This window comes from Balaenoptera musculus, chromosome 1, assembly GCF_009873245.2.
Source record: "Balaenoptera musculus isolate JJ_BM4_2016_0621 chromosome 1, mBalMus1.pri.v3, whole genome shotgun sequence".
Taxonomy (NCBI): Eukaryota; Metazoa; Chordata; class Mammalia; order Artiodactyla; family Balaenopteridae; genus Balaenoptera; species Balaenoptera musculus.
In genome coordinates, this window is record NC_045785.1 from 110,401,971 (window position 1) to 110,416,125 (window position 14,155).

General features: G+C 42.1%; 1 protein-coding gene across 3 annotated transcripts; it reads left to right on the forward strand.

The window, feature by feature from the left end:
- The first annotated feature begins 804 nt into the window (after positions 1 to 804).
- IVL (involucrin) lies at positions 805 to 4,355 on the forward strand. 3 transcript variants are annotated; one of them, XM_036828706.1, is made up of 2 exons: positions 805 to 932; positions 2,141 to 4,355. In XM_036828706.1, exon 2 carries the CDS (start codon positions 2,164 to 2,166, stop codon positions 3,937 to 3,939), a length of 1,776 nt encoding a protein of 591 aa, XP_036684601.1. In that variant the 5' UTR covers positions 805 to 932; positions 2,141 to 2,163; the 3' UTR covers positions 3,940 to 4,355. The 3 variants fall into 3 exon arrangements, with proteins under 3 accessions (XP_036684601.1, XP_036684618.1, XP_036684610.1); XM_036828723.1 differs by having other exon boundaries at positions 839 to 923; XM_036828715.1 differs by having other exon boundaries at positions 920 to 1,011.
- The last annotated feature ends 9,800 nt before the right edge of the window (positions 4,356 to 14,155 follow it).

Below are 14,155 nucleotides of genomic sequence, written 5' to 3' on the forward strand. Positions count from 1 at the left end.
GATTTTATACCTTCATGCATTTCCCCAAAACATTGTATGAAATGTTTGTTTTATCACCATAAGAAGCAATCCTTATTATTTAATTTTTATATATTATATATTTATTTTAAATATATATATAGATTTATATATTACAGACTTAGAATGGTCCATGCCTTGGAGTTTTGGTGAGCATGGCATTCTTGGGAACTTCTGTAACTACAGCCTTCAGCATAGGGCCTGGATAGCCCCTAGCACATGGTAGCCCCTGCAAAGCCTTCTGCTTGACTTTTTGGGCCTAAAGTTGTCAGACTCAACCCTACCCCATCCCAGGACAGAGTTTATTTCCACACAGAATGGAGTTATAGATGTGTCTTGAGAGCAGATGGGTTGTGGGCTAGTGGCCAAAAGCACCCCCCAACAGCCCCACCCCTTCATGAAAAGTGATTCCTCCCACCTTTACACAACATCTCCAGACTGGACATCCCAGAAAGACATATAACTTTCTATTCTGTGCCCTTGGAAATGAATCCCACAGCCTAATAGTGAGGAAAAACCCATTTTACAGGTGGAGAAACTGAGATTCAGAAAAAAAGCTTGGCTGAGGTCACAAAACAAGAGGAAAAGGGGACCAGTTTCCTGAGATGCCTCCCTCACCTCCCTGTGCCCAGGTCACAAGTATCACAGGAGTGAATGAGCCCCCAGAGCCCGCTGGCCAGGCAGGAGCTGTGTGTCCCTGCAAAAGGGGGCCCTGAGGGGTTTTTTTGCTTAAGGTTCCTATGATGAGTCAGGAAGGGGCTAGAGGAAGTTGACCAACTGGAGCGGTGAAACCAGTCCATCTCCTTCACCTTGGGAAAGAGGCCAGGCTGGGGAACAGTATAAAGGGCATCCCGGCCCCTGCTCGGCTCAGTGCTCCACTAGAAGCTCCTCCAGCCGTCCTCACTGTGAGTCAGGTAAGTGCTAGCTGGCAGAACCAAGGTTGGGACCGGGGGCCTCCCACAGGCCAGAACATGGCTGGGGGTGGCCAGCCAGGTGGGTGCAGGTATCACTTGTGTGCTGGATTCAACAAGACTACTGTTCTTCTAGGAGGGCTCAGGTCACTGTGCTGAGGGCTAGGTGCCACGGTATGGAAACACAGAACAGACAGCAAGCTCCTCCTACCCCATACTTTTTTGGGACCGTATTTTAGAGAGAGAGAGAGAGAGAGAGAGAGAGGCAGAGAGACAGAAAGAGACAGAGAGAGGAGTAAGATGGGGATGAAGGGGAAATATGGCCAATTTCTCTCCTAAAACTGATTGATTTGGGCTGACTGTGATTTTGCCTTCTTTATGGAGGCAGGGTGTCCGGGGACATGCTTGTAACTCTTGGCTGTGCTACCAAAGGGAGAAATGCAGCATGGGGAACACTTTCTATTTGGAGAACCCAGGCTGAGCAGGGGCAGGGAAACCCAGCTTAGAAGTAAGAGACTTGAAAGAACCAGCTCCAACTCTCAGCAACCTTCCAGCCCCCTCCCACCACCACCAGCTAAAGCTCAGATGGTCAGGAGAGATAGCAGCTCTGGAGCTGAATAGGCCAATCTGTTCATTTTACAGAGGAGAAATCTGAGGTCCAGAGGGGCTCAATGACTTGTCCGGAACCACACAGCATTTCACTGGGAGATTTAAGCCGAGATCACATCATGTGACTCCAGTCCAGGGCGTGCACCCTCACCTCTCAGATCCTCTCGGGATGGGCTACTGATTTTCCAGGACTCGGAAGTCCTGCAGGAGACCTTTCTTTTCCTAGCACCTTCCCTCTTCTTGTCATAATCCCAGAGCTCATCTCTCTTCTTTGTATGTGAAGGTCAGAAACAAGGGAGAGACAAGGATAGGCAAGGGCAGGAGGTGAAGGGGTACCCAGCCCACCTTTGCAGAGCACCTCTGGAAAGAGTCCTCTTTGTTGGCTCTTGGGAACAAGAGGCTCCCAGGAGGGCCTTTCCCTGCCCCTCTCCATTCCTACCCTTCACTCTGCTGCTTCTGGGGAATGATAGCCCAGTGTGGGTGGGAGAGTACCCCCACCCAAGGGAAGAGGGATGCTGAGAAACCAGGCGCTGCTGCATATTTCCAGCGGTTCATCTACTTCCTCGCCTTCAATTAACCCTCTGACCCCTCCTGTTTTTCAGGTTGACCTAAAGCAGCTTCCAAGATGTCCCAGCAAGGTACTCTGCCAGTGACCCTGCCCCCTGCCCTCTGTAAGGAGCCCGTCAAGCCTGTTTCTCCTCCCACCAATATCCAGCAGGAGCAAGTGAAGCAGCCAACTCCACTGCCTGCCCCATGCCAGAAGGTCATCCCAGGGAAGGATCCCTTGGAGCTCGGGGAGAAACACACAACTCCTGTGAAGGAGGTGCCCGAGCAAGGGTGTAAGCCACAGCAACAGGAGCCACAGCATCCGGAACAGCATCTGGAACAGCAGCAGCAGCAGCAGCAGCAGCAGCAGCAAGAGTCACAGAAGCAAGAAAAGCATGTAGAACAGCAGCAGCAGCAGCAGCAGCAGCAGCAGCAGCAAGAGTCACAGAAGCAAGAAAAGCATGTAGAACAGCAGCAGCAGCAGCAGCAGCAAGAGTCACAGAAGCAAGAAAAGCATGTAGAACAGCAGCAGAAGCAGCAAGAGTCACAGAAGCAAGAAAAGCATGTAGAACAGCAGCAGAAGCAGCAAGAGTCACAGAAGCAAGAAAAGCATGTAGAGCAGCAGCAGAAGCAGCAAGAGTCACAGAAGCAAGAAAAGCATGTGGAACAGCAGCAGCAGCAAGAGTCACAGAAGCAAGAAAAGCATGTAGAACAGCAGCAGCAGCAAGAGTCACAGAAGCAAGAAAAGCACGTAGAACAGCAGCAGAAGCAGCAAGAGTCACAGAAGCAAGAAAAGCATGTGGAACAGCAGCAGCAGCAAGAGTCACAGAAGCAGGAAAAGCATGTAGAACAGCAGCAGAAGCAGCAAGAGTCACAGAAGCAGGAAAAGCATGTGGAACAGCAGCAGCAGCAAGAGTCACAGAAGCAGGAAAAGCATGTAGAACAGCAGCAGAAGCAGCAAGAGTCACAGAAGCAAGAAAAGCATGTGGAACAGCAGCAGCAGCAAGAGTCACAGAAGCAGGAAAAGCATGTAGAACAGCAGCAGAAGCAGCAAGAGTCACAGAAGCAGGAAAAGCATGTGGAACAGCAGCAGCAGCAAGAGTCACAGAAGCAGGAAAAGCATGTGGAACAGCAGCAGCAGCAAGAGTCACAGAAGCAGGAAAAGCATGTGGAACAGCAGCAGAAGCAGCAAGAGTCACAGAAGCAGGAAAAGCATGTAGAACAGCAGCAGAAGCAGCAAGAGTCACAGAAGCAAGAAAAGCATGTAGAGCAGCAGCAGAAGCAGCAAGAGTCACAGAAGCAAGAAAAGCATGTGGAACAGCAGCAGCAGCAAGAGTCACAGAAGCAAGAAAAGCACGTAGAACAGCAGCAGAAGCAGCAAGAGTCACAGAAGGAAGAAAAGCATGTAGAACAGCAGCAGAAGCAGCAAGAGTCACAGAAGCAACAAAAGCATGTAGAACAGCAGCAGAAGCAGCAAGAGTCACAGAAGCAGGAAAAGCATGTAGAACAGCAGCAGAAGCAGCAAGAGTCACAGAAGCAACAAAAGCATGTAGAACAGCAGCAGAAGCAGCAAGAGTCACAGAAGCAGGAAAAGCATGTAGAACAGCAGCAGAAGCAGCAAGAGTCACAGAAGCAGGAAAAGCATGTAGAACAGCAGCAGCAACAGCAAGAATCACAGAAGCAGGACCAGCATGTGCAACAGCTGGAGCAGGAGAAGAAGGTCTTGGGCCAGCGGCTGGATCAAGAGCCAGCAAAGAAAGATGAGCAACTGGAAAAGAAAGGGGAGCAGCTGCTGGAGCAGCAGGAGGGGCCGCTGAAGCAGCCTCTGCTTGTCCCAGCTCCTGGCCAGGTCTAAGAGACTGACCCAGTCCAGCCCCTGAAGGGAGAAGTCTTGCCCCCTAAAGAAGCAGGAGGTGTAGTGTCCCCCAAACATACGTAACCACCCCCAGGGTCCCAGAGGCCCCTGGAAATCCCACACAAGTGAAGAGAGAGCCAGTGGCCTGGCTTACCTCCAGTCCCCAGCCTGGGTGGCCCACCTTATCTGTGAACCTGCCTGACCCTGTCCTTCTGCATGTCTCTTGGATAGGGCTTGGGAAGGGAGGGGAGCTATTGCCCAGCACCCACCCCTGATGAGCCCAATCCCAACCTCAGGTGGCCAGAGCCTCTGCTTGAAGAGACAGTGACTATAGCAACTCTGACTGCATCCCCACTACTATTGCTGAATCTGTGAGTGTGTACAATAATACAGAATAAATGTTGGAAGGCCTGGGATCCTGTATTCTCTTTGGCTTTTTACCCTCTATCGGCTCACCATATAAAAACCTGTGTGGGGGTTAATGGTTGCAAATTACTCTTGGCCAATTTCCAAAGGAGGACAGACATTTTGACCCCTTTTTAATTCTGCTCCCCAAACCACTCAATACATTCAACAGCTTCTAAAAATGAAATCATAACAACACCAAAAGAAAACAAAACAACTTCATTCATGCACCTGAAAGGAGCACTTAGCAGTCATGAAACAACTTCATTCATGCACCTGAAAGTAGCACTTGGCAGTCATGAAGAGGAGATAGGTTATTCTGGTTGGGGGAAGAGGATCTATTCATCTCAGTTCAACACTGCTTTACATTATACCCACCGAGCCCAATCCTAGCCCATGGTCAAAGGCACAGGGAGGGAGTGGAGGCTCCACCTGGGTTCTGGTCCCTGCCCAGGTTTTCTCTCCATAGAATGTCCTCATGGTTTCCAAGAGTCTTACTAACTGCCTCCATGGTTAAGGAAGACTTTAGGAAAGCAAAGAAGCAGAACTGGGCAACATGGGGAGAGGAGAGACTCCTGGGACTGGTCTCTGAAGGAGAAAGTGACAGTGTCACTAAAGGAAGTAAAGGTTGGGCCAGCTGGAATCATGGAAGCCAAAGTGCTGAATTGCCTGGAGAAATACAGATCCAAGGTCACTGCAGTGGTTACCCTCCCTGACATTTCTGTAGCCTTTCCGGCTATCAGTCACATCAGGACGTGGGGGCTCTCTCCTTCCTGGGAATCACCTGGCTCTAACTATTTAACCACATCATCTCAGGCAGGTTGTCTCAAGTTACCCAAAGCTATTTCATCACAACCATGAGCATATGTCAGGGACATCCCTTTTGAGACTGCCATAGGCACCCAAACTCAATAGGTTGAAGGGCACTTAGTGTCTCTTACTGCCCACCCAACTCCAGGGACACCCACTGTCATTCCTTCTTAGGTATTCTCTCTCTCGGGAAATGATACCTTCTCTGCATTCACCGAAGCCAGAGACAACACATCATTCTCCACTCCTTTCCTTTGCTTCCCTACTCCCCACCAGAGACCAAGTCCTTGCTATCCTTACCCACACCTCCCAAGCTTTGACTGAGGTCATTTCTCACCTGAACTATTGCAATGGCTCTCAAGCTGTTCTCCTTTGCTCCCTGTCTCCACACACCCTGCAATCCACCGATCACACAGAGGACAGGGTGTTCTACTTAAAATTCTGATCTAACTACTTCACTCCTTGAGTTAATGCTTGGCGGCGGCTCTCATTATTCAGAGGATGAGAATGAAGGCTCAAGTCCTTCTAACAGGACAAGAGTTAAAAGGAAGTCTGAGTAGAACTGGTTGGGAAGATTGGGGGCACAGTGAGAAGTAATCAGAAACACCCAGAATATGTGCAAATTTTTTTGAAGTCTTAGGTTTTGATTTTTTAGTAGACCATATTTTTCTGTTATTTTCTTTTTTAAATTTGTTTATTTAACTATAGTTGATTTACAATATTGTGTTAGTTTCAGCTGTACAGCTTCAGATTCTTTTCCATTATAGGTTATTACAAGATATTGAATATAGTTCCATATGCTATGCAGCAAATCCTTGTTGTATATCTATTTTACATATAGTAGTAGGTGTAATAGGCCTTTTTTTAGAACAGGTTTCAATTTATGAAAAAATCAAGAAGACAGTAAAAAAGAGTTACCATACACTTCACACCCAGTTTCCCTTATTGTTAACATCTTACGTTAGTACAGCACATTTATTATTATAATTAACAAAACTGTATTGGTACATGATTATTAACTGAAGTTCGTCGTTTATTCCTATTATTTTAGTTTTTATTTATTTATTTATTTATTTATTTATTTATTTATCTATGGCTGTGTTGGGTCTTCGTTTCTGTGCGAGGGCTTTCTTCTAGTTGTGGCAAGCGGGGGCCACTCTTCATCGCGGTGCGCGAGCCTCTCACTATCGCGGCCTCTCTTGTTGCGGAGCACAGGCTCCAGACGCGCAGGCTCAGTAATTGTGGCTCACGGGCCCAGTTGCTCCACGGCATGTGGGATCTTCCCAGACCAGGGCTCAAACCCGTGTCCCCTGCATTGGCAGGCAGATTCTCAAGCACTGCGCCACCAGGGAAGCCCCTGTTATTTTAGTTTTTACCTAATGCCTTTTTCTGTTTCAGGATCCCATCTAGAATATCACATTACATTTAGTTGTCTTGTCTCCTTAGGCTCCTCTTGACTGTGACAGTTTCTCACTTTCCTTGTTTTTTGATTACCTTGACAGTTTTGAGGGGTCCTGGTCAGGTATTTTATAGAATATCCCTCAATTTGGGTTTGTCTGATGTTTTCTTCATGATTAGACTATGTTTAGCTTTGTAAGGAACTCTTACAACTCAATAGCAAAAAACAAAAATAAAACAAAACAAACAACAAATAATCTGATTTTAAAATGGGCAAAGGACCTGAATAGTATTTTCTTTATTTTGCTGCTCAGATTGTTCCAGCTTTGGCCATCAGGAGCTCTTTCAGTTGGCTCCTATGTCCTTCATTAAACATCAATGTGGTGTTTTAAAATTTTGTTTTATTTTCTGTTTTTTCCTTTGTTCCTTTGTTTTGTCTTTTGAGCATTTCCATCCTTTCTGGTGCTACAAGGTGCTCCAGGCGCATCTTGTATATTCCTGCCCCAGTCCTAGAGTCAATAATTTCTTCAAGGAGTCCTTGTTGATTTTACTGGATAATGGTATTAGAAACTAAGATATAGGTACTTGGTGTGCTCATTGCTACTAGTTTATTATTTCTTTTGGGCCCTCTCAGCTGACAAAGGAAATATATGTGTGTATATTAACCCATGTGTATGTACATGTGTGTGTGCATTTTTATATGTAACCATCTGTATTTATAGAATATTAAGCTAAACATAGTTCATATTAAGGCCTCCAACTGTAATCCATTATCACACTAGCCTCTTCCCCTTTCTCATTTGTAAATTCTGACTCCAGCAGTGAGAAACCTCACGCACACCATCCATTTTCTTAGTTGCTCATTTCTAGTTTACATTTATAGCAGAATCAGAATTGTTAACCTGAAACCCCATACTTGCAGTGTAAGTATCCTTATCAACTATACCGCAGTGCTTAAGAGCAGTTCATTTGCCTTTAAAAGTCCTACAGATTTCTCTCATTTCCAAAGTTATTTAAGTTAGCGTCTTTTTCTCTCACCCCCTCGGTGAGGTAGTTTCATACATTTGTAACACAGATTCTATTGTCACAGTCTGTATTCCTTCCTAAGATTCCCCAATTTCCTAATTTTTAAAATTTTGCATACATTGTTTCACTTTTTGTTCTATAAAATTCTACTGGTTTTGACAAATACATAATGATATGTATCCACTATTACATTATCATAAGAGTATTTTCACCGCCCTAAAAAAGAATCTCCTATGCTTCACCTATTCAACCCTTTCCTTTCTCTTGCTGAACCCCTGAGAACCACTGATCTTTATTCTGTCTCTATAGTTTTGCCTTTCTAGAATGTCATGTAATTGAAATGTACAGCATATAGCCTTTCAGACTGGCTTCTTTGACTTAGATATAGGCATTTAAGGTTCACCCATGTCTTTGTGGTTTGATGACTTATTTCTCTTTGTCACTAATATTCTATTTTATGGAAGTACCACAGTTTGTTTATCCGTTCACCTATCAAAAGATACCTTGGTTGCTTCCATTTTGGGGCAATTATGAAAAAAGCTTCTATAAATCTTTGTGCGTAGGTTTTTTTGTGGACTTAGGTTTTTAAATCTGTTAGGTAAACCCTTATGAGCACAGTTGCTGGAGTGTATGGTAAGACTATGTTTAGCTTTGTCAGAAACAGGTATTCTCCCTTCCAAAGTGTCTGCAGTATTTTGTATTGCCACTAGCAATGAATGAGAGTTTCTGTTGCCTGGCATCTTCATCAGCATTTGATATTGACAACTTTATGGATTTTAACCATTCTAATAGGTGTGTAGAGGTATCTTATTGTTTTAATTTGCAATTCCCTAATGAAGAATGATGTTGAGCATATTTTCATTATACTTATTTGTTATCTATCTTCTTTTGTGAGGTGTCCTGATCTTTTGCTCATCTTTAAATTAAGTTGCTCATTTTCTTATTGTTGATTTTTAAAAATTCTTTGTATATACTGGGTTGCTCAGACATGTGTCTTGCAAATATTTTCTCCCAGTCTGCGGCTTAATAGTGTCTTTCACAGAGCACAAGATTTAAATTTTAATAAAGTTCAACTTATTAATATTTTCTTTGGGCAATCATGGTTTGGTGTTGTATCTAAAAACTCACCAACATGATATGGGATAAAATCAGAGAGGTAAGAAAAGATCACATGTGACTTTGCATGCCAAGACAATACATTTGAATTTTATTTTGGAGGATCACAGAAGCCATTAGAGGATTTGAGCAGGGGGGCAACATGATTTACATTTTTTAAGAGACCACAGCTCTGAAGAGAATTAATTACAGAGGCAGGCACCAGTGAAAATAGGGTCTAGAGTGGTGATAGATGAGAGCTGCTTTGGTTAACGAAATGTGGTAGTGGATACCTGTTGTGATTAGAAAATGTTAATTTCTTTAAAATGCATAAATTTTTTAATTAAAAAAATAAAAATTAAAAAATAAAAACTGATCAACAATCTCAAGGTCACTTGGATTTTCTCCTAGGTTATCCTATAGAAATTTTATAATTTTACATTTTACATTTAGGTCCATGATCAATTTTAAGTTAATTTTTATGAAAGGTGTAAGATCTGGGTCTCAATTCATTATTTTTGTATATGAATGTCCAATTGTTCCAACCTGACTTGTTGAAAAGGTTATCCTTCTCCACTGAAATGCCTTTGCTCCTTTGTCAAAGATCAGTTGACTATGCTTGTGTAGGTCTATTTTTGCTTCTCTATTCAGTTACATTAAACTGTAGATCTACTCTTTCACCAATATCATGCTGTTTTGATTACTGTGCTTTATAGTAAGCCTTAAAATTAGGTAATGTCAGTCCTCTAACTTTGTTTTTCTTTAGTCTTGTGTTGGGTATTTTGAGTCTTTCACCTTTTCATATAAACTTTAGAATCAGTCTGTTGATATTCACAAAACAGCTTGCTAGGATTCTGTTTTGGATTTCATTGAATCTATAGATCAGTTTGGGAAGAATTTACATCTTAACAATATTGAGTCTTTGCATCCATGAACATGGAATATCCTTCCATTTGTTTAGATCTTTGATCTCTTTCTTCAGATAATTGTAGTTTTCACATATAGATCCTATACATATTTTATTAGATTTTTACCTGAGTTTCTTTTTTTTTTTGGTAAGTGGCATTATGCTTTTAATATCAAATTCCATGTGTTTACTGCTGGGATATAGGAAAACAATTGACTTCTGTATATTAACCTTGTATCCTGTGATCTTGTTATAATTGCTGTTAGTTCCAAAAGGTTTATTTTAGTTGATTGTTTGGGATTTTCTGTATAGACAGTCATGACATCTGGTAAGTGCTCCCATGTGCTGGTACGCATTTCCTGCAGATCGATCAGTGAATAATTATTCCCTCCCTTAGCAGGACCAGCACTAACTCAGTTGGCTTTGCTAAGACTTGAACCAATGGCTAGGAGAGGAGGTGGGGGAGATCTTAAGTTAGATGATAATGCCTTACAAAGCATCTGTTTCAGGTGAATCCTCTTCATATCTTCAGCCAGTGGGGATGTGGAGACTGATGTCTTCTATCCAAGGAGAGTGGCCTGCTTTTGCAAGCTGAGAAAATTCAGAGGACTCTGGAGTTCAGTGTTACCAAGCACAGACGTGAATATGTTCCCATCCCAAGTTTTGAGGTTCCATTCTTTCCCTGTTAGGGGCCTTCCCTTGGTATAAGAAACATGTGGATGCTATAAATTCAGCTTTCTATAAAGGTTACTATTAGGTCCTAGGCCTGGCGTTTAGCACCATCTGCCCTTTGCAGTTGATGAGGGTGTTTTAAACGCTACTATGGAGGCCTTCTGACTTTCACATCACGTCTTAAAATAATGAGTGGATGACCTGAGTTTGTCATTTTTTTTCTCTTTAAAGCACCAATAGCATCCAGCAACAACTGCCCAAGCCCACTATCCTTATGGTTACCATTTCCTCCATATACCTCAAATGTCAAAGATATTGCACAAGCCAGTGCATCACCTTCCATTGGATCTTGCCTCAATGCACCATAAAAGATAGTGCAACATGCCAAGAGCTCCCAAAACCAGTGAAGGGAGTTTTGTTTCCTTGCGGCCAGCAAGCAAGCCAACTCCAAAATTCCACCACCAGAATCAGGTTCCTGGAACCACAGCTGGTATCATCTCCCACCCTGAGATGAGGATTTATTTGCAAGTAATTTATTAGGGTTGTGTTTCCAGGGGAAACTAGTCAGGGAGTAGGAGAAGCAGGACTGTGAAGGAGAAGGAGCCATGTGGGTGTGGTTTCAGGCAAAGATGGATGGGGGAGGGGAGCATCAACCTGCCCCCACAGGAGAACTCTAGAATGTAGAACAAGCCTCAGAGCTGTGTTGGCAGGAGGCAAGAGAGCTGGGCTGTTGTGCTTTTGTGCCTATAAATCACTGGTTGAGGGCCACTCCAGGGAGACATACAATGCCAGGTACCTCAGGCTTTCTGCCTGTGAGGACGGAGCAGATTAGGTTGCTCAAGGGCAGTCATCTGAAGAAGCACCACCATGTGACCAAATGGAGAGAGAACCATACCAAAGCCCACGTGGTGCTGAATAACTCCATGCGGATGCGGTCAGCAAAATCCAGATGTGAAACACTCTGTATGACAGATAATAATACACTTTCTTCAGTTAAAAAATTCAAAGGAGGCAAAAAAAGAAAAATGGACAGGGAATCTATACATGAAAATAAGAGATAGATTAAGCAATAACAAAGTACCTACCTTGTTTTGATATCAATTCAAATAAATTGTTAGAAAAATAATGACTTTTATGAGATCATTGGAAATGTGAACACTGAGTGGACATTGCATAATAAAAAATATTTTTGGTATTTTTAAGGTGTGATAATATTTACTATAACTTCGGAGGGAAAAAGAAAGAGTCAATTTGGAGATATCTATAGATAAAATGACATGAGTCTGGAATTTGCTTTAAAAAAATATTGAAGAGGGCCAGTGAGTGGGCATATAAATGAAATGAAATTGGCCATAATTCGATAATTATAAAAGCTGGGTGATATACATGACATTCTTTTTACTATTCTGTCCACTTTTGTATATGTTTAAAATTTCCCATAAAATAGTAAAAAATACATTTAAAAATGCTAATATAAACAATATAGAAATTATATCCTTTGTAACTAAACATAGAGTAAAAAAATTAGATTTTTAACTTGAAATGTAAAGAGCAGAGCAGAACTTTTGAAATATTTTATAGAGATGTCTTCACTTGGTTCTCCCAAAGAAACACAGTATGAGATAAGTAGTTTTTCTGATAAGTGACCCCAAGAAGCAGAAGTCAGGGGCACTAGAAAGAGTAAAACAAGAGAGGAAAGAAAGTCAGTCCAAGGGTGTGTCGTTGAGCTGGGTGTTACTGTGGGTACCCACTAGGGAGCTTCTAAGGACTGTGTAGAATGTGGGTCAGAATGGTCCACCTAAGATAGGAAAGGATGTTATCTCTCCTTGGACTCCTGTCTTCTAGTGAGCGGTTGCTGTAGGGGGTGCTAACTCCCTCAGGCTTCCACACTGTTCTTGCACCCACATGATGGGGCAGGCTCCTGAGTGTTCCTGTCACTATGCCCTGGGAGAGAAGGAAGAGATCCCTGGTGTGGATGAAGTGAAATGCTGTCATACTACCCCTGAGCATATGCAGTTGACACAGCTACACACTCTTAGGCAAAAAAGGGGGTCAGGAAAATAGGAAATGGCACATAGAAGATGTCAGACAGTAAGAATCTAAAAAGTCTGACAGGAGACACTTGGAGACCTTATGGTCAGAGCAGTCTCCCTACTGCAACCGCATCTCTCCCCAACCCCACTAAAATTATCGCTTCATATAAAGTCTCCCCTTACTAAAAGAAAATACATATAATAAAGTTTGACAGCAACTGAATTATTTTCCTAGAAATTTCCCTTTTTCATTTGAAGTTAAATTTGTTATAAATTTGTTTTTCTTTGCAGTTTCTGCTCTAACTATAGTCATAATCCCCCTTTTTTAATTCCCAGTATTATTTTTTGTCTTTTTCACCCTGGTAAATATTGTCAGTCTTAACTAATTTTTTTCATCTGTTCAAATAAGCCATTTGCCTCTGTTGATTCCCCTCTGTTGTGTTTTCTTTTTTAAATTTAATTATATATATATATATTTTATAAAGCAGGTTCTTCTTTTTTTTGAATTTTTCAATTTTATTTTGTTTTTTTATACAGCAGGTTCTTATTAGTTATCCATTTTATACATATTAGTGTATATATGTCAATCACAATCTCCCAATTCATCCCACCACCTCCACCCACACCCTCCCCACACTTTCACCCCTTGGTGTCCATATGTTTGTTCTCTACATCTGTGCCTCTATTTCTGCCTTGCAAACCAGTTCATCTGTACCATTTTTCTAGATTCCACATATATGCGTTAATATACGATATTTGTTTTTCTCTTTCTGACTTACTTCACTGTGTATGACCGTCTCTAGATTCAGCCACGTCTCTACAAATGACCCAATTTTGTTCTTTTTATGGCTGAGTAATATTCCATTGTATTTATTTACCACAGCTTCTTTATCCATTTCTCTGTTGATGGGCAGTTAGGTTGCTTCCATGGCCTGGATATTGTAAATAGTGCTGCAATGAACATTGGGGTGCATGTATCTTTTTGACTTATGATTTTCTCCAGATAGGAGTGGGACTGCAGAATCGTATGGTAATTCTATTTTTAGTTTTTTAAGGAACCTCCATACTGTTCTCCATAACGGCTGTATTAATTTACGTTCCCATCAACAGTGCAAGAGTGTTCCCTTTTGCCCACACCCTCTCCAGCATTTGTTGTTTGTAGATTTTTTGATGATGCCCACTCTAACCAGTGTGAAGTGATACCTCATTATAGTTTTGATTTTCATTTCTCTAATAATTAGTGATGTTGAGCAGCTTTTCATGTGCCTCTTGGCCATCTGTATGTCTTCTTTGGAGAAATGTCTATTTAGGTCTTCTGCCCATTTTTGGATTGGGTTGTTTGTTTTTTTAATACTGAGCTGCATGAGCTGTTTATATATTTTGGAGATTAATCCTTTGTCCGTTGATTCATTTGCAAATATTTTCTCCCATTCTGAGGGTTGTCTTTTCATCTTGTTTGTACTTTCCTTTGCTGTGCAAAAAATTTAAGTTTCATTAGGTCCCATTTGTTTATTTTTGTTTTTATTTCCACTACTCTAGGAGATGGATCACAAAAGATCTTTCTGTGATTTATGTCAAAGAGTGTTCTACCTATCCTCTAAGAGTTTTATAGTATCTGGTGTTACATTTAGGTCTGTAATCCATTTGGAGTTTATATTTATGTATGGTGTTAGGGAGTGTACTAATTTCATTCTTTTGCATGTAGCTGTCCAGGTTTCCCAGCACCACTTATTGAAGAGACTGTCTTTTCTCCATTGTATATCCTTGCCTCCTTTGTCATAGATTAGTTGACCATAGGTGCGTGGGTTTACTTCTGGGCTTTCTATCCTGTTCCATTGATCTATATTTCTGTTTTTGTGCCAGTACCATA